General features: G+C 52.0%; 8 protein-coding genes across 8 annotated transcripts; 5 read left to right on the top strand and 3 right to left on the bottom strand.

Annotated features, from left to right (window-relative positions):
* Positions 1-407: 407 nt before the first annotated feature.
* VTN31DRAFT_5315 (uncharacterized protein) lies at positions 408-1,867 on the top strand (the record flags this gene model as incomplete). The annotated part of the gene is made up of 3 exons (XM_069405801.1): positions 408-500; positions 558-949; positions 1,027-1,867. The coding sequence occupies 3 exons, from the start codon at positions 408-410 to the stop codon at positions 1,865-1,867; spliced, it is 1,326 nt and encodes a 441-aa protein (XP_069259472.1).
* A 1,728-nt stretch (positions 1,868-3,595) lies between these two features.
* On the top strand, positions 3,596-3,986 carry VTN31DRAFT_5314 (uncharacterized protein; the record flags this gene model as incomplete). Its single annotated transcript, XM_069405800.1, has 2 exons — positions 3,596-3,691; positions 3,762-3,986. The coding sequence occupies 2 exons, from the start codon at positions 3,596-3,598 to the stop codon at positions 3,984-3,986; spliced, it is 321 nt and encodes a 106-aa protein (XP_069259471.1).
* Positions 3,987-4,270: 284 nt separating this feature from the next.
* On the top strand, positions 4,271-5,098 carry VTN31DRAFT_5313 (uncharacterized protein; the record flags this gene model as incomplete). The annotated part of the gene is made up of 1 exon (XM_069405799.1): positions 4,271-5,098. One exon carries the CDS (start codon positions 4,271-4,273, stop codon positions 5,096-5,098), a length of 828 nt encoding a protein of 275 aa, XP_069259470.1.
* A 1,080-nt stretch (positions 5,099-6,178) lies between these two features.
* On the top strand, positions 6,179-6,753 carry VTN31DRAFT_5312 (40S ribosomal protein eS12; the record flags this gene model as incomplete). The annotated part of the gene is made up of 3 exons (XM_069405798.1): positions 6,179-6,181; positions 6,239-6,560; positions 6,629-6,753. The coding sequence occupies 3 exons, from the start codon at positions 6,179-6,181 to the stop codon at positions 6,751-6,753; spliced, it is 450 nt and encodes a 149-aa protein (XP_069259469.1).
* Positions 6,754-7,030: 277 nt separating this feature from the next.
* Positions 7,031-8,986, bottom strand: VTN31DRAFT_5311 (uncharacterized protein; the record flags this gene model as incomplete). The annotated part of the gene is made up of 3 exons (XM_069405797.1): positions 7,031-7,221; positions 7,273-8,899; positions 8,963-8,986. The coding sequence occupies 3 exons, from the start codon at positions 8,984-8,986 to the stop codon at positions 7,031-7,033; spliced, it is 1,842 nt and encodes a 613-aa protein (XP_069259468.1).
* Positions 8,987-9,458: 472 nt separating this feature from the next.
* On the bottom strand, positions 9,459-10,831 carry VTN31DRAFT_5310 (uncharacterized protein; the record flags this gene model as incomplete). The annotated part of the gene is made up of 5 exons (XM_069405796.1): positions 9,459-10,001; positions 10,065-10,381; positions 10,444-10,648; positions 10,720-10,727; positions 10,789-10,831. The coding sequence occupies 5 exons, from the start codon at positions 10,829-10,831 to the stop codon at positions 9,459-9,461; spliced, it is 1,116 nt and encodes a 371-aa protein (XP_069259467.1).
* Positions 10,832-11,485: 654 nt separating this feature from the next.
* Positions 11,486-14,245, top strand: VTN31DRAFT_5309 (uncharacterized protein; the record flags this gene model as incomplete). The annotated part of the gene is made up of 3 exons (XM_069405794.1): positions 11,486-11,963; positions 12,022-12,841; positions 13,615-14,245. 3 exons carry the CDS (start codon positions 11,486-11,488, stop codon positions 14,243-14,245), a joined length of 1,929 nt encoding a protein of 642 aa, XP_069259466.1.
* Positions 14,246-15,147: 902 nt separating this feature from the next.
* Positions 15,148-16,818, bottom strand: VTN31DRAFT_5308 (uncharacterized protein; the record flags this gene model as incomplete). Its single annotated transcript, XM_069405793.1, has 3 exons — positions 15,148-16,237; positions 16,295-16,316; positions 16,371-16,818. 3 exons carry the CDS (start codon positions 16,816-16,818, stop codon positions 15,148-15,150), a joined length of 1,560 nt encoding a protein of 519 aa, XP_069259465.1.
* Between the last annotated feature and the right edge of the window lie 1,816 nt (positions 16,819-18,634).

The following is an 18,634-nucleotide window of genomic DNA, read 5'->3' as shown; positions in this document are numbered from 1 at the left end:
GAGTGGGATTTCGGAGAAATTCAGCTCAAAGGATGATTTCTTCAGCTGCCAAAGCATAACTCTGAGAGCCTTGAACCCGTCATTTGAATGTTCTGTGCTGGTGGAGGGATGTGTCATTAGGACTCATCGAAACAGAATACAATACATAAGTTACCTATTCTATTCTCTTTTTGCTAGTTATGTACTCCGTAGTTAACTATGAAATTTTAGTATTTTTGGGAGAATTTCTCGGATTCTCCACTCGTTCGGACGTGACACAGCGCTGCGGGGTTGGAATATAAAAAGTACTACCTACTACAGTACAACAACCTACCTCTAGATAAGTGACCGACAATCAGATCAGATCAATTCACCTCATTCTAACCAGACGTGCTGAATTCCCTCAAGTTCGATTCGAGATTATCGTCATGTACTATGATATCGTCGGCTCTCTGCCCCTCGAGCTTCTGGTCCAGATCGTGGAGTATCTAGATCTGGAAGACATTGTCCGGAGCCAGAGGGTGAGTATCGCTCAAGTTAAGACTCGAAAATTGGTACTCTATACTGACAGGGCCTAGGTTTCAAAGCGATGGCGCACAATTTTCTCGTGCAGGCCCATCATTGCCCCTTTTTTGCGCGAAGCTCTTGCATTTCTGGGCTTGGACGAGGAAGGTGTCAGCACAGATGTCGCGATGGCTGACGCGATGAGCTATATCCGATGGCGATACGGCTTGGAGCATGCCCGGCCGGTCAAGAAGGTCTTCCTTCCCTGGCGAGAACCATTACCGAGAAAACCTGATGAAACTTTCTGCTGTTCGCGTAGGCTGTGTTATAACGTTGTGAACCGGAACGAAGCCGAGATTTTCAATCTCGAAACTGGGGAGACCTCGATCTGGACAGACCCCGGCAGGGCGGCACTCCGTCGTCTCGCTCTGTCCGATCGTTATCTTGTTATGATATTTAGAACATGGTGAGTAAGGGGACCTCGACAACACTCATTGTGTGCTGTCAGCCGGCTGTCTTCTGAACATTTTGATTGAATGTTAGGGGTTACGATGAATATCATGATTTGACAGTATGGGATATACACACAAAACATAGATTCAGCCATCATGTTCCTTCTTTTTGCGCCCGATGTTTGATCGTCGGGGACAAGCTGGTTCTCGCTCCCTCGCCCCAAAGGAGCTCTTTCCCTGTCTACGTTTGGGATCTGAGCCTGGATCATTTCCAAGAAATAGGCAGCTTCTCTCATCTCAAATTGTGCCACGTGGATCCCACGGATAACGTACTGGTGGCATTCGAGATTGGAGGGAATCAGCCGCCAGAGGTGCAACAGACCAAATGGTTGACGACAACGGGGCAGCTACTTGAGAAGAAAAACTTTTACCTTCAGGTTCCAGCTGATTGTCCGGTAAAGATGAATGTGGAGTTGTTCCGCAGTGCCTGTCGCACCTACGGCCGCAAGACAGTGGCCCAGTGGATGTTTTGGAATGATCGCGCCCCGATATACTACGAGTACGACTACACGATCGACCGGCTCGACGTCCGGTGGATCGACCGCGCTGACGCCATCGTCAGATGGGGGCTTATTTATCGCTCTGTCTTTCTGACCCGGAACTTAGTTTACCGTTTCCTCCCTCAGACCAAGGAGATTGTTGTCTACAATGTCTCAACCGGCGCAGAAACCCTGCAATCGCTGATAGGTGAACAAGGTCAAAAGCACCCACTGATCTGCGAAACCGACAGTCGGGAATTCAACGTCTTTGGTGACCGTGAGGTCTTTGGCGTGACCAATAAGATCGGCGTTGAGCTCTGGTTCTTCAATCCAAACTTTGCCCCCGATCTCGTACCAGGTGGATTATGTTCAGCGCCGGAGGTGATTAAATGAGTTAAGCTTGAAGACAAGAAATCTCGAAGGGCTGCCTACAGACTTGCCAAGGTCACTTGGGAGGTGCCGAACAAACCATTGCCATGTATTATCAGTAGTAACTTTCGCCTCCTTGTGGAGTTTAGGGAGGACTCGGGGTACTTAGGTAACGAAGCTTTTGAGCGGGGATACTTACCTGATGTGTGCAGCTTTCAAAGTTCACTTCAGTCGTAGCAATGAGTTGCCCGTATTGGGCAAGTTCGGAAGCCCAAATTGCTGATGGGCACAGTCAAGCGCCAACTGGAGACCCGAGTACCCCTGTCAAAGACAAATCAAAGTACTGTAGCCTAACCCTAACCCTGGGACACCCCTCCTCCCACCCTTCCCTGACGTTCCGGTCCAGTGTCAAAAGAGGGAAATTCAGTGGCTTCGCATTGTGTAATCGTTATTTTGTCATTGACTCTGTCGAACCATAAGTAAAGAAAAGAGTATTATTTTGTGAACTGTCATCCAACATTTGATTTCGCGGTCGATAGGGAGCGTCTGTTCCACTCGTTTGACATCGTGGAACATACAGTCAAAACAACAACTGAGGGAATGGTTGGACGCGTTTAGCATCCCGCATCAAGCTCGTCGAGAACAGGATGGTTTTCTTCGTTTTTCCGAGCGGAGAGTCCCTCCCTTTGTGTTTGAAATTGAGTTCGGATCAGATTGAAGACTGAGGGCTTGGTACTTATTCTTCAGATCTACGCATAGGGAGAGCTTCCCGGTTGCTCAATCATGATTTGGGGCCAATTCACTCTTTTCCTCCACTGTTGGGAATGAGGGATGTGGAGGAGCTAGACTGTCTGTGTCAATCGAGTCATCTCTCTAAGTAATGTACAGTTTGGTAAGGGATCGATGGGCTTCCCGCAATGAATGCTGTCAGTGCTCCCGAGCCATCCATTAGGTAGGTACCTACTAGTTACTGCCGTGTCTGTGCGTTCGAGAATTAACCGCTCTTAGGAAAGAAAATCAACCAATGCTCACCCTCTCAAGACCTCATTCGCGATGTGGTACCAGATCGTCGACGGCATTGTAGACGAACTCGATGATTTCGCAAGCTACTACTATAAGTGCTAGTTAGTCACATAATGACGAGTGTGCGGCGAGGATCTACAGAGTTGAAAGTACTGGGGAGATGCTGAAACAAAACGTTGTGATTGTGACCGCTTTTGTGTGGAGCTGGTAGGAATTCCCTTCGACGGAGGCGATGACTTCTGCAATCATGATTGAGACATGACTTTATTTTGAAAAGTAGAAACCGGAAAGGCTTGGTGATTCTACCTTGCACAAATGTTTGATGGACCTTTCCTGGCCTTTCAGAAACCCTAACTCAACAAGAGGCCTGAACGCGAATTTCGCCGCATTCAGTAAGTTATTAGGTAGGCTACTATTAGTACAAGTAAAGAATAGGGCACATAGCTACAGTTGCTAATATAACTACTTTGTACTTATTGTTTGGAGAGCATGCGTTCCTTTGCATGCCTCGAGATCAAATATTCACATGTGCAAAGGAACGCACGTTGTTCAAACGTCGACACATCAGTACTGTGGGGATATATGTGACGTGTCGGATCCATCAAATGTATAAAACCATATCCTAACTGCCTAGTACCCTGAGGATTCAAGTGTAATAGTACTACTACTTTCTCAATACCCGTGGTGAATCTCTTCGGGGCGGCTTTTCAGGTCCGACTGGAGAATATCATGGTGCATTATGATATTGTCGGCTCCTTACCTCTCGAGCTCCTGATTAACGTCGTGGAACGTCTGGACGTGGCAGACATTGTTCGTAGTCAAAGGGTGCGTATTGCTCGGGTTGATGCTCGAAAGTCCATACTGGGAGCACTGAATAGATGCTGAAAGGGCCTAGGTCTCTAAACGATGGCGCAAAATTCTGTCGTGCGATACCATTATCGCGCACATTTTGCGCGAAACACTGGATTTTCTGGACTTGCACTCGGGTGGCGTCAGCATAGATGTTGCGATGGCCGATGCGATGCGCTATTTTCGATGGCGACATGGCTTGGAGCATGCCCGCCCGGTCAAAAAGATCTTCCTGCCCTGGTCAAAGTACTTTTCGAGGGGTGCCAAGTAAATCCAGTACCATTCGCGCCGGCTGTGCTATACTACCACTCCCTTTAGCGGAGTGGTTAAGGTGGTGAATATTCTCGGAACTGAGGAGACATCGATAACGACCGGCCCGGGCATACTTCATCATCTTAGTCTGTCCGATCGCTATCTTGTTCTGGTCTGGAGGGTCAGGTAAGGAAACATGAGAAGATGCATCGAATTCGTCGTGTGTCAGCCGTTGTCTGAACATTTGATTGATCTCATAGTCATACCTTCGATGGCTTTTTTGCTTTGACAGCATGGGACACTATGCACACAATACAGAGACTCGATCAACGGATTCCTGCTTTGAACTTTCATTATACGATTGTCGAGAATAAGGTGGTCATCGCTCCCCAGTTCCAACGGAAATCTAGCCCCGTCTACGTCTGGGACTTGAGCTCGAATAAGATCAAGGAAATTGGCAGCTTTCGCTATCTCATATTTTGCCACATGGACACGGCTGATAACGTACTGGTGACATTCGAGATTCGAGGAACCGAGCTGCTACTCCCGCCAGATGTGCAGCAGACGAAGTGGACAACGACGACGGGGCACCTGCTGGAAAGAAAAGTCTTCCCCCTGCCGAGACCGGCTGATAGTCTCTCCGCGTACCAGGTTGATTGGTGCAGCAATCCCTGGGATCATTGGAATTCCTGGGATACCTGGGATACCTTCAATACCTTCGGTCATAGGACAGTGGCCCAGTCTAAGTCATTTTGGCACGGCAATTACAGCGGCCCAGTCTATCTCGAGTACGACCATGCCATTGACCGGCTCACCATCCGACGAATCGACTGCACTAAGCTCGTCAACAAATTTGGCCGGTATCACTCCGCGTATCTGACCAGAAATCTCGTCTACCGCTGCTGCAGTGAGACCATGGAGCTTGTCGTGCACAACACCGCCACCGACACAGCAACATTTCACTCGATCAGCGAACAATTTGAACGGGAAGCACTTGTCCGTCGTGGCAACATATTGGATTTCATCCACGTCTTCGGCGACCGCGAGGTCTTCGGCTTTGCCGTCAAGACGGGCGTTCACCTTTGGTTCTTCAATCCAAACTTTGCCCCGGATCTCACAACTACTGGATAGAGAAAATTCTGCCCCAGAGGTGAATGAATGTGTTTGTTCTTGAAAATGAGAAAGCAAGTTCAAGCGCCGCCTGCACTCTTGCGCGATGTCCGCTTGGAACGTGCAGAATAAACTGCTGCTATAGGTATGTAGAGTACTTGTGCCCATCTTCATGAGGAGCTGGCTCAATAGTGAACGTACCATTCCGAGGACATAGTTCCAGATTTATGCAATAGACAATGACTTCTGAATCGATCCATGTATCGAGCGAATCTTGAGGCTCAAGATCTCTGGTCTCACAGCCCTAACCCTATCAAAATGCCAGACTCAGTCCCAAAAAGTTGATGTTCAGTCGTCTGACGTCGAAATAGAAATGCTGCGCTCAGTTTCTGCACGGTTTCTTGCAATGTTTTGTACATTTTCCAAAAACCTCAATTGGCTTTCATTCTGATTCAAATCGAAGTCAGTATCCTTTACAACACCGCCGACGGCGCAGCAACCCTAAGCTCCATAGTCGACAAAGAAAGAAGAGGACTGAAACCATCTATGCACTGCGGCAACATGATAGATTCCAACGTCCTTGGTGACCGTGAGATCTTCGGCTTTGCTGATGATTTCGCGAGGTTCAGCTCTGGTTCTTCAACCCAAACTTTGCCCCTGATTCACCCTGATAAAAGATTCTACGAGTATGCCAAAGGTATATTGGTGACTTTGTTCTTGAGAACATGAAATCGACAAATCGACCGCTCTGCTCTTTTCTCAGCTTGGGAAATAGTGGTCCTTGGTTGATGAAAGTGTCGTACATAGTCGGGATTCATCTCGGCTACGGTCGTTTGTGGCCGTCAACATTGGCGCCAACTGGCTTCTCTATTACATATGCAAGAGTACGTTGAGTTAACTAAGCTAAACCTGTTTAGGTAGTTAGTGTTAGACTATACCGAATCAGGGCTTAGCGCCCATGGAGGATAAGATAGGCGAGATTCGAGCCCTGAACAAAAAAAAACCACACAATTCTCGTCCTCCCATCAACTCGCACCACAGCACCAAGCAAAAAGGAAACTCTTTGAGGATCATCCGACATTTGATACTACACAAGCCAAAATGGTGAGTCTAGTTACCAATTCCCTTGATTTAACATTCTCCTTTACTAATTTTCTGCAGTCGGACGGAGAAGAGAATCAGGTTGTCGAGACCGCCGAGGAGGTCGAGGTCAGCGCCGACTCGGGAGCTCCCGCGGGGGGCATGTCCGTCCTGGACGCGCTGAAGGGCGTGCTCCGGATTGCGCTGATTCACGACGGTCTGGCCCGCGGACTGCGCGAGGCATCCAAGGCGCTGGATCGGCGCCAGGCGCACATGTGCGTGCTCAACGAGAGCTGCGAGGAGGAGGCCTACAAGAAGCTCGTGATTGCCCTGTGCAACGAGCACAACATCCCCCTGATCAAGGTGCCGGATGGCAAGATGCTCGGGGAGTGGGTTGGCCTCTGTATGTTTACCCCCTGATATTCGAATTAATTGGTTGATGGGGAGCTTTGCGGGCTGACAGTCGGTTAGGCCAGCTTGATCGTGAGGGCAACCCTCGCAAGGTCGTCAACTGCTCGTGCGTCGTGGTCCGGGACTGGGGCGAGGAGTCGCAGGAGCGCTCCGTGCTGTTGGAGTACTTCCAGACCGCGCAGTAAAGGGAGGAAGAAAGGGCGCCCCTGCTTGCTCATCGTGATCCCTTTTGCCGGCTGCAGTACCTGTGTATGTGCAACAATGGCATGTTGGGTACGATTTGGTCACGCATGGGTTTATGATGAGTAGTTCTACAATGATAAAATGGAATCATTGCGCCACGATCTCGTCCAGTTTCTTTGAAATCTGGAATCGATATGTATTGGATTGACTACCGATACAACTCCCTCCCAACCTCCCAAAAGGCGAATACGATGAATACATTGAATACAGTTCTGTAGCTTACCGGAACTCATATGTCGGGAACACCATCCTGCTGTGCTCCGGCTTTAGCGACAGCTGCTGGTAGGGCGAGCTGCCTGGGTCGTAGTATAGCCCTTCAATCTCGCCCGTCTCGCGGCACAGGGAGATGTAGTAGAATCCGGAAATAGTGAGGCCCTGGCGGGCGTCGGTCGGGGTCACGAAGCATCTCTCTGTTCGGGCATTAGTATCCGATATTTCAACCAAGGGACCGACTGACTGACCCTTCCAGCGCATCAAAATCCACCGCTTCGTAAGCTCCTCCGTCACCCAACGCCTGTTTACCAGATTCTTCACCATCTGGCTATCTGACATGTCCCGGAATGGCTGCAGCTCCCGCCAGTACGTGCAGTCAATCTCCACATCCGCCGCGAAGTTGGTCGTTTCCAGGGTATGCCGCTTCAGATCGATGATCTCGCCCTCCAAGAACGTCACAATGTTCTGTGACTCGCGCGTTGGGGATGTCTTGTCCGGGATGTTGAATGCTTCCATCGTGCCGGATAGCGTCATCGTTGAGTAGTCTACGCTCTGGATCGTCACTTTGACCGGCCAATGCTCCTCCTTAGGTTCGTGATGGTTTGTGATGCCACCGCCGCTGCTACTACTGCTGGTGGTGGTCGCATTGATCACGCCCGGTAATAAATCGGCCAGGTACCGTCGCCCACTGCTCGTCGCCACGCTGATGCGTCCCGGCTCGCTGCCGTTGACGATCAGCAGCTCGCCCGCCGGCGTCGTGCGGCTGATGCGGTGCGACACAATGTGCACTCCGACGGCGCTCGCTGCCTTTTGGAACCCGCGGAACGACACCCCAGGCTGCAACCACGAACTGACCGCCGGGGGTGAGAGCGTCGCGGTGCTCATGAGAAACCCGCCATCGTTGCAGGCATTCTTGAAGTCATCGTACGAAACCAGTCCGTCTTCAACCGCGGACGTGATGCTCTCCTGATTCGATGTCATGAAGCGCACCCGCTCCAGATACCGGATAGCCCTCTTCAGCCGCGAGCTCGGAGGGTTCTCGCGCAGGTAGTGTCGGTGCGACCGAACCCTTTCTCGACCCTCGCCGTACGCCTGCCGGTTCGCTCGTCCCGACGACGACTCCTGATCTTCGTAGTCCCGCGCGCTGCGACTTCGCTCGCGTTCCAGGAGAAAGTCCTGTATTCGTCGCGAGTGGGATGCGAACCGGGGTCCTAACCGCAGCAGGCTGGAGTCGTACAGCGTGCTGGTCGGGTCAATCCAGCGTTCGCTCGCCGCGGACGTCTCCGAGGCATCTCCGTTCCAGGGAGCATTTCTTCGCGAGGAGCGTCGACTCGAAGATGACCTAACAGACCATCCTCGAGGGGTATCTTCGTCTGCATCCCGCATGTCAATGTCCTGCTGATCCTCCATCCGACGGCTACCAGGCTCCTCCTCGTCTTCGGACGAGCCGGGAGCCCATCCGTATATCGACCGGATCGTATTCGACATTCTCCCTTCGTAGCTCGGAACGGCGTTGGTGCGGTCCGGATGATGATGATTTTGATAGCGCCGCACGATGGGGAATCGTCGGCTGCCATCCACCGACGGGCGCGGGGATCGCTGCTCGTCTTGATGATTGTCCCAGCTCACGAGCGGCTCCGGCGGCAGATATGCAACACGTCTTCGGCGTGCGCGATTCGAAGCGGACGACTCCGGAGGGGAGCGGTACCGAGAGCGCAGGAAATTGACGTTCTCGTCGCGGATGTCGTCGGGACCGAGCAGTCGGGGAGGCGCTCTCAGTCGCGGGGCGACGGTAACGTCTGGCACGGGGCTAGAGATGGACTCGAGATGCTGCAGATGCGGAGTGGCAGAGGATGAGGCGACAGGGGGCATGTCCTACAGAACACAGCGATTAGATCTACCTAGATAGAATGTCGTAACGAAATCGATCAAACATACTGGTTGCGAGTCTTCAGATGGCATGGCCAGAGATGCAGCTCATCTAAACCTCCCCTTGAGGTGTTGCTCTGAGATTGTCGGGGATGCGGAGGTGTCCGTTAGTACGAGGAGGCCAAGCGGCGGAGAATCGGGGATCGAAACGACGGAAAAAGGCCGACGGGCAGAACGAAGGATGGTTCGAACCTTAGTTCTGCCTTAACTCTTGCACAGTGAATAAATAGCAAGACTTTTGTCACTACTATGGTGCTCCGATGCAGGTTGAGAAGGGAAATGGATGTTTAAAGTACTGTAGTGTAGTCCTTTATGCTTCAAATCGATGCTGGGGCGCCCAGATACCGAAGATAAGGGGGGCTTGACAACGGCGACAGATTCTTGTTGCTTCTGAGAGAGGACAACAGCTAATCAGAGATTCTATCCTTCTATCTTCATCTCTATCGTGCATATTCAAAGGTGCAATACAGGAGGTGCTCGGCGTGAATCTTGCCGTCACACAATCTCACGACACTTGCGCCGCACGGCATCGCTCCGCCCGGTCAATGCACTCCAACAGCACATTCCAGAAGGCATCTGTATCCAAACCGCGGGGAATAATGGTTCCTTGACCTGGCCTCCGCTCGGCAATCGTCCGGCCCAGTTGTCCTGTGATCGAGACGTCCTTGCCATGCTGCCCATCGGTGACGACGGTCACTGCGAATCGCTCTCCATTTCGATCGTCAAACGTGATGACCGAGGTGGGATGCACCCCAGCATATGCAGGATTGAGGTTGGAGAGAATCACCGCCACAGCCAGCGGATCATGCAATGGGGGACCGCTCTCAATCCCGAAGACCGTCATGTATGTCCCGGCGAAGAACATGAGCAGATCATGCAGCATGCGCCGCAGAGCCGTTGACGTTCCACCCGGGATACTGCTCTTCAAGACCCTTTGACGAACAGGACCGGTCGCCAGGACCTGATGCGTGAGATCCAAAGGACACAGTATCGTCTTTGGCATGAGGATCGGGTTGGTCAGGACAGACTGCGCCGCCTCGGGGTCGCACTGTTGTTTGGTAATAGTTAGCTAGAACGGTGTAGCCATCACAACAGCGCAGCCTTCACCCACGTAAATATTGAATTCGGCCCAGACCGTCGTATTCCCGATTCGCGACTCGGCCCCCGGCAATCGGCTCACGGGCGCATCTGTGAATCCTCCCCCGATAGCGCCGCCCATGATGCTCAAGCCGGCAATGTGCTCCGCGACCTCAGGGAAGGTCGCAAACAGCAGAGCAACGTTAGTTAGAGCACCCGTAGCCACAACCCACGCCGTCCCGGCCGGCTGGGCGAGAAGAGCGTCACGCATGGCCAGAATCGGATTCTTGTCCGTGACCGCCGGCCGGCTGGGTTCCGGCAGCAGATCGGTGCCGTCAAGGCCCGATGTACCTTGGTGTGATGCTTGTCAGCCTGCTGACCGAAACACCGTCGTCAACGCCAGATTCAGTTACCATGGATATCCGGTGCATGGACCGCAAGACGTGAAAAGGGCTTCTTTGCGCCAGAGTATACGGGGATCTCCGGCTTCCCAATCGCCGTCAACACGCGCTGGGCATTGATCGTGGTGTTCACCACGGACGCGTTGCCGTGGACCGTGGTGATTCCAAGCAGATGCAGCGACGGATGGTGCGCAGCCAGGAGAATAGCAAAGGCGTCCTTTGATGATCATAGATTGGCCGATTAGCAGAAATCATCGACTATGCCAAACTACAGGTTCAGCAGCCTACATCGTGTCCTAGACTTGCATTGTTAATCCGGGTATCTAGTAGTAGAGGGGCCAGCAAAGCAGATAGTACCTGGATCGCAATCCAGCCAGACTGGAATCGGTTCCGTAGTCATGGTCGTCAGGATCGTGATCTACTTGTGTGATCTATGACTCTTCGCGATAGACCTGTGTATAATCTATGCTATCGCCGGCGAGAGAGAAGGTATGGACAGGATGACCTTTGTTATCTCCATACTCCGTACGGAGGAGGGCTATAACTCGATGTAACCTGTCAAGTTATACGGCAAAGAGGACAACACAATACGGAAAACACGAAGTTAACGAGATGATTCCTCGTACACAACGTTATTCTCCTCGAGTAACTTGGATTGTTTCGACTTTTGGGCTGGGAGACATCGGATGCGGTCAGTCAGGATCAGGAGAGTGAGGCTTGATGCTTTGAGAGTGATCAGTTGGGTTGATCATGAAGGACTTGTGCTTGACCAGATCACATCAATCATAAATTAACTGAAGTTTGAGGGCGAAGCCGTTGGTGCTGGACATTTGACACTCCCACATAGTACTTTATTGTACTTAACCTAGGTTACGAGTAATAAGTAGGTTACTTACCTATAATGGTTTAGCGTCCCTCATTGATACGGAGTACAGAGGCCTTATCAGATGCACGGGCCAACTGGCCAACGTTTTCTAATGCCAGCACATCAACGCTCCAGCCTGGGTAAGATCGCAGGCTCTCGCCATTTTGGTCAATTCTCCAGAACGATGAGATGACCAGCAATCCCCGGTCTGCCTCCCTTCCTCCCAGAACTAAATCCAGTGCGGCGGCTTCAACGAACCCATCGGCTACAGCACAATCGTCGCGACACGGCCACCGGAGGACCAGTCTGGACGCGGATTTGGCAGATGCGACGAATGACAAGACCACAATAACGCTGATACGTCGTGTCCTGTGTCCGGACTCCTTCACCCATGGCTCGGCTAGCCCGCCGTCTCTGGAAGAGCTCCTCCCGCCCCTGACCAGCTCGAACGAAGTCGACCTTCAACTATACGCTTTCATTGCGGTCATTGTTAAAGAGTTTGTCTACGCGTGGTATGCGAAGATCACGCCGGATCGGACTTTTGTAGATGAGCTCCTCCAGCTTATCGCACATTGTACGCGTGCATTGGAGCAGCGGTTACGCCGGGTCGATGTTGAGCAGCTGTTGCTAGACGAGATCCCGCGTTTGATCGAGGCGCATATCCTTGGTATGGCTATTGTTTCTGCCGCTGGTGGTCTGGATGCTTATGCGTCATGCACATACAGCGTTTAGAACGGCGAGAAAAGGTTCCGCCTTGGTTTCGGTGCCTCAATCTCTCCGTCAGAGATACCATGCCTTGAACCCGCATCCTGCCCTGTCGCCCGTGCCGGACACTTCCGCCCCGGAGACAATTTCTCAGCAGAGCGCGAATGAAGAGGCATATCGTCATCTGCTGGCGCAAGGCACACTGGCTGTTCTCCTGCCCACGGAAGATTTGGAGAACGTGTGTTTGCGGACCCTTGTCGAGGACATACTCGCCGACTTGATCTTCGGAAACGAGATCAGCGGGCGGATGTGCGAGGGCTCGTTTATCTGGGAGACGATCAGTAAAGTGATTACCCTGTGGCGACTGAAGAGTCCGAGCGCGCCCAACGTCAACGAAGACGAAAGAGCACCTCGAGAAGAAAATCGCCTCGCAAAATTTGGACTACTTGAAACTGAGAATGACTCCAACGATTCGGAAGCCAGTCAATCGTATCTGCCGTCCTGGCTACTGACGGCGCTTCATGCGGCGTACCTGGTCTACAACACGGCGCTTTTTGTTGTTTCCGGTCTTTTGCGCACGGCGTCTGCTTCACCGCATGCTGCAACGGACGCTACATCATCCAAGCATGCGAGTTCGATTCGGTCAACGTCCCCATCAGGCTCATGGGTTGGAGCCGCCGCCCGCACCCCGGTGATTGACTACGACATATTCAGTCTATTTTTGCATCTTGTGGACATCCCACAACGTATGCCCTGGTTGTGCGGACTAATGTGCCTGTTCAAAGATTTGATGTTGGCGGGTCCGGGAAGGATTGGTGATACTGGCGGCGTGGTTGACCGGTAAGCCATCCCCTCCATCCTCCCGAATTTTTTTTTTCCTCCGACTTTTCGACCGCGGCTGGAGCGGCACGGGTATCCTCATTGCATTCGCTCTCTAAACTTGGGCATCCCTGCTCTGAGAGCGACATGTCCACCACCCCTGCAGGATGGCTGGGTTGAGACACCCTCTGGTCTACATCTACATTTCAGGATGGCTCCTGCATGACGTTACGATCACTTGATCGCCGCGATCGTCGACAAGCCACCCTGATGTTTTGCATGAACTCGCTTGAACTTTCGTTAGTGTCATGTTTCGTTTCTGTTATTGCCTTGGGTACCGATACGACGTTTTGGTTCATGTTGCATTCCGGCCTAGCTCGGTGGGGTTACTAGTGCCCCCGGCTGAATGCGATGCGCAAGCAGGTCCTGGTCCGGTTGATTTCTGCTGCTTGGTCGATCCGGTTTTCAACCGTATATTTGAGTCAACAACTAAGGACGATCTCGTCGCATTCGTTCGGCGAATTGGATGGCCCGGCCCAGTCATCCGTGCGCCCTGTCCCTGTAACGATCGCCAGTCGGACAAGGGCAGACGTCCTTGAAGACACCATCATGCCCATGGCCGAACCGCCGGTTGGAGAGTTGTCATCCCTGTTGCCAGATACTAATCAGGGGGGAAATTACCTGGGGAGCTCTGCCATCCAGCGGTCTAGACCTGTCGGGACTTTAACGACAAATACGAAGTTGATCAATCATTTCTTCACTTCCCATCCCAACTAATATTCTGTCATTACTAGGTTTCTTCGAGAGACGATCCAGACTCATGTCTTCACCACTGCATTGCTCCCAACGATTCTCCGCGCCGCCCGGGCGGCACTCTTCCCCTCGAACTCGCGACGGTCAACCGCACCGTCCACCTCTAAACCTACACAACCGGTACCCAGCAGTGGCAGTAACAGCCGTGCCAGCGAACCGAAACCCGCCGCCACCACCGCATCCATGACAGCGGATACACCTGAGACGAGTCGCCCTCACGCCGAGCCGCCGAATACGAAAACTGAGCAGCGCGCTGAGGGCGAGATCAAGCGCCAGTGCGCGCGCGACATTTATTCGATCATCCCGCGAGCCGTCGCGCATAGATTCTTTATCGGAACGACTACTACTAATCATAATGATAATCATAATCATCAAAATGATCATCATCACCGCAGCAACAACGAACAAGAGGAAACAACCGCGCCGGAAGGAGACGAAGAAGACACCGTCCTGCAGTGCATCGAGGCGGATCTTCTCGACCACTTTTCTGATCTGTACTGCAATAAACATCTCGTTTTCGCCGTCATCGAGACGGTGCTTTTGAGGCTATTGCCGGAGCTTTCGGAGAGTGGTGTTCGGGAGCTGATGGAGGAACGGGGAGTTGTAAGTTGATTGATAAAGTGGTCCAACACTTTTTTGAATGGAAATAATTGTACTCGACGCAGCGTTCTTCCTATGATGACGGTAGATTCATCGTGATGTGAGTGAACAAAACAAGGATATTGTGCATAGTATACCCAGAGAAATAGAGCATGGATTGCATTCTCAGCTAGGCTACTCCGTACAAGTTGTCCAAAAAGAAATCAAGAAAAGCCATGTCATGATCAGGTAGCAACTAATCAGCCAGGTCGTACAGTGTTGCTGTTGTTGGAAAGTGAACATTATGGTATGGAAGAGGGAAGCAAAACACACAGAAAAACTCCGAATCCCCGAGGTCGCCCTCGTCATGTTCCCCGTCTTGATCCAGGTATCGAAGCGAACATATATCAATCAATGAATATGGATATGAGCGAGTAGTACTGTTCAGGTCGACATAAATGAGTTTCTGCCGGGTAAACTGATGATGGTAGATGGTATCCAAAAAGGCTTCTGAGAGAGGACAACAGCTAATCAGAGATTCTATCCTTCTATCTTCATCTCTATCGTGCATATTCAAAGGTGCAATACAGGAGGTGCTCGGCGTGAATCTTGCCGTCACACAATCTCACGACACTTGCGCCGCACGGCATCGCTCCGCCCGGTCAATGCACTCCAACAGCACATTCCAGAAGGCATCTGTATCCAAACCGCGGGGAATAATGGTTCCTTGACCTGGCCTCCGCTCGGCAATCGTCCGGCCCAGTTGTCCTGTGATCGAGACGTCCTTGCCATGCTGCCCATCGGTGACGACGGTCACTGCGAATCTAATAATGGTAAAGGGTTTCCAAAAAAAAAAAAAAAAAAAAAAAAAGAAAAAAAAAAAAGAAATCAAGCATTGAGATAATGTTCCGTAGTCCGTTGGAGGCACACGACGACTAAGTAGTAGTAGTAGTCTGTCTCATCTGCTGCAGCGGACTCGACGAAAAAACGCCGGTAGGCACCGAAACGGAAACTTGATTCTGCGCCAGCTCCAACTTCTCCATCAGTTTGCCCATGATGATGTACTCCTGCGCCTGGAGGCCCAGTCCGGACGGCTGGCTCTGGAAGTAATTCATGACGAGCTCGAGGGCGCGGCGGGCCTCATCCTGCGTCGGAGACCCCGGCGAGCTTGCGACGGGGCTGATGCTGGGTCGGCGGCTTGCTTCCGTGGCGCTGCTGCTGGTGGCAGCTTGCGTGTCAAGGCGCGGTGAGGGAATTCTGGATGTAGGGTGTGATTCTTGGTGTGGTTTTGTTGGTGATGAGGGAGATATTGTTGATTCGGTAGCTTTGTCCGGAGAAGAGATCAGTCGCGGACTAGCTAGGCCAACGTTGCTGTTGCTCCTGGTCGACGGCCGCTCCAACGGTGTCGACGGGCTCTCGGTCACTACCGGCGATGTCTCACCGCTTGCGCTCGCTGCTCGTTGGCACCCGGTATCCACGGACACTGTGCTCGGCGAACGAGTTTGTTGCGTCTGGACGTTCCCCTCCGCGCCATGCTCTGCAGTTGCCTCGTGTTTAACGGCTGAATCTTGGCTCTGCGACGTGGATCGCGACATCGAAGCCGGAGCAGTTGGGTGGTCGATAGTAGGCGATGCCGACGATGATGTCGGCGACAGGATCGTTGCTGTGCTGGAACCCGTCTGCGGACAAATCGAACTATCGGTGGCGTCGTCGCTGGCTGTCACGTCGATCGAACACCTCCGGACCTTGATATTGTTTTTTTGCTTGAATTTCTCCAGCCAGCTGGTCGTGAGGACCTTTTGCTTTCCGTCGGGGCTGCCAAAGTTGACGGCGAAGAAGCGTGCCTTCTCCCGGATCATGGCGTCGGTCAAGGTATGCCCTTGGCGCTGGTAGTTTCGGACCCAGTTCGCGAGTGCCCGTTCGATGTCCGGGACTTTGCCTCCTTTACTCTTCTTGATGGACGAGCGGCTCTCGTCGTCCATGTTCAGGTATTTATCTTTTTGTCGAAGGACTTTGGAAACCGTACTATTGATCCAATGGTTAGTTTCAAGCCTTTGGACGGCATATCTTCACAAAGTGTACCTTCTCTCCACGCCAAACATTGCTGTGATGCAAGTCAGTCCTGATCGGGGAAAGCGGCTCGAGCGGATGAACTTACCCCCAATATCGGTTTGCTTTGCACCCTTGTTGTTCTCATGGTACTCGCACATTGCGCGCCGGTCTTCATCAGTTAGGGTTCTTCGCGGCGTTGCTCCCGTCCGGGTCTTTGGAACAGCGGCCACGGGCTGCGGCGGCGATGATAACGTAGTGTCTGGGAATGCCGGCTGTGTCGTCAACATGCTAGGCCATGATGGCGCCGGCAGGCTCATATGCATGACATTCGAGTAGATAGGCGCGACGGACATGCTGTAAGCCGGCTCCAGCGGCATCACGGGGGCGGAACCAAAGCCAAAGCCATGAAAGTCCGGCATGGGCGGGCTGTGATGCGCAGGAGGCGGTGCTGGAGGAGGAGGTCCCGGATCAAAGGCGCTCAAGTCAACCCATGGTGTTGTGGTCCCGCCGAAGTCGGTGGCTTCGCTGGCAGCGATAGCCACCTTGCCATCCATCGTGTTTTCCTTTTTGGGTAATAATCCTGACTCCCAACCCAGCAGATCCCGTGATCGTGATTGCAGGCAGTGTAGGCAAGATTCAGATACACTAGATATACATGTACCTGAACATGCGAGAAATATCCACGATCTTATTCCGCGTCAATCAAGTCTCCTCAATGCCGATGGCTGCATAACCAATGGTGCTGCTGTTCGTCTGGTGGGTGACAAGATTGACAGATCGTTAGGGCGCGCCGCCTTAAGAGCTCTCAACGAGCAACAATATCTAACGCCGACGGACTTCTGCACGGTGAGAAGAGCGATCTTGTGGAAGCAATATATACACTCAAGCAAAAGGAGGGCCCAGTGAAACCAAGCGTGCCCGCCAATTGATGCAATTCAGACAATCATCCGCAGAGAAGAGGAAGAGCCTTCGACTGTCGACCCTCTAGGAGAAGCTAGGACAGGTAGACATCAAAGTTTTTATTATGTACCTCGCTAGTACGAGTATCTATGGAGGACATCCACCGGGGTTCCTTCCGGGTCAACCGGTCGATCGATTATCGCGGGAACGGATGGGCAACAAGAAAAAAAATAAATAAAAAAAAAAACACGGAGAATTACAGGCCACGAAGAAAAGTAAAGAGGCAATGAAGTACCAGAAATGAGCCTGTAGAGAGAATAATCGTCAGAGAGCACATTGTGATTGGAGGAAGAGGGCAGAAAATGGGCTGGGGATGGGTTGCATGGTTGGCTAGTCAGTTAGACCTGATCCTCCCACCAGAAGACAGAGTGCACAGAAATGACGCTAATTGCTCCAAGAGTAATTCCGTACGGAGTTCTCCGTATTCGTACTCCGTTACGGAGTACCCATACCACGTAATTACCAGCCGAGTCGAGTACTCCGTTGTCGGCGGCAGCTCTGAAAAGCCATGGCCCCTCCCCCGCTCCGGCACCCGTCAGATCATCTAGGCTGTACTGGGGACGGAGTGCGGAGTGTTCAGCGGGAAGAGAACTCGAATAATGGAGGACCCCTAACTCTGCCTTTGTTGGACAGACATGATTCGAATCAGAATGGAGAGTCGGGCTTCTGTCTTGCATGGCAAGGAGCAGTCTGGAGCAGCTAAGCAGCTCCGCCCCGTAATCGAATCAGATCGCCGACGGAAGATATTACAGATGTCGGGGTGTCCACAGCGGGTGCTCTGACAGGGCCTTTCCGAATCAAATCGGATTGCTCCAGCACGAGCGCACGGTCGATCAACGGTCAGTCGAATGTCGCAAGCGGATTCGATGGTGGTTGAGCTTGGCCTTGGAGGAGAAGATCAGAGTTTAGGATCATCCTCGCAACTAGTGGACGCTTTACAGAGAAAAAAAAGAAATATGAAAAACGAGAAAAAAAGGGAAAAGGGGGAAAGGGTAAAAGGGGCTGGACAGAAAACACTGATTGGACGACTGCATGTATCCATTCAGAGCCGAAAGATCGAGAACAAAGAGAAACTGGCTTTGGAGGTTTGGGTTAACAAGCTTGCCAGCAACGCGTGAATCCCGTTTTTTCCATTTTTTAACCTTTTTCACCAGAGAGCAGCGTGCATTCGATCTTGATCCTCTGCGGATCATGCCGATAGTTGCGGTCCCTTGAGTTCGATCAAGTCAACCAGAACGGGAAATATTATTGATCTAGCGATTCTGAATTAGATTATGAGGAGTCAACTTGCGGGAGGAGGAGCCTCAATCAGATTATCTCAACATTCAAAGGCATCGGGTTTCTCGGTGTCCTGGAGACCGACTGATGAGAATTCTCCAGATTCCCACCGCGGAATTTGAGATTTGACCA

The sequence above is a fragment of the Thermomyces dupontii genome (assembly GCF_041956625.1).
Source record: "Thermomyces dupontii strain NRRL 2155 unplaced genomic scaffold VTN31scaffold_5, whole genome shotgun sequence".
NCBI classification, from domain to species: Eukaryota; Fungi; Ascomycota; class Eurotiomycetes; order Eurotiales; family Trichocomaceae; genus Thermomyces; species Thermomyces dupontii.
This window is presented reverse-complemented; position numbering and strand designations above follow the sequence as displayed.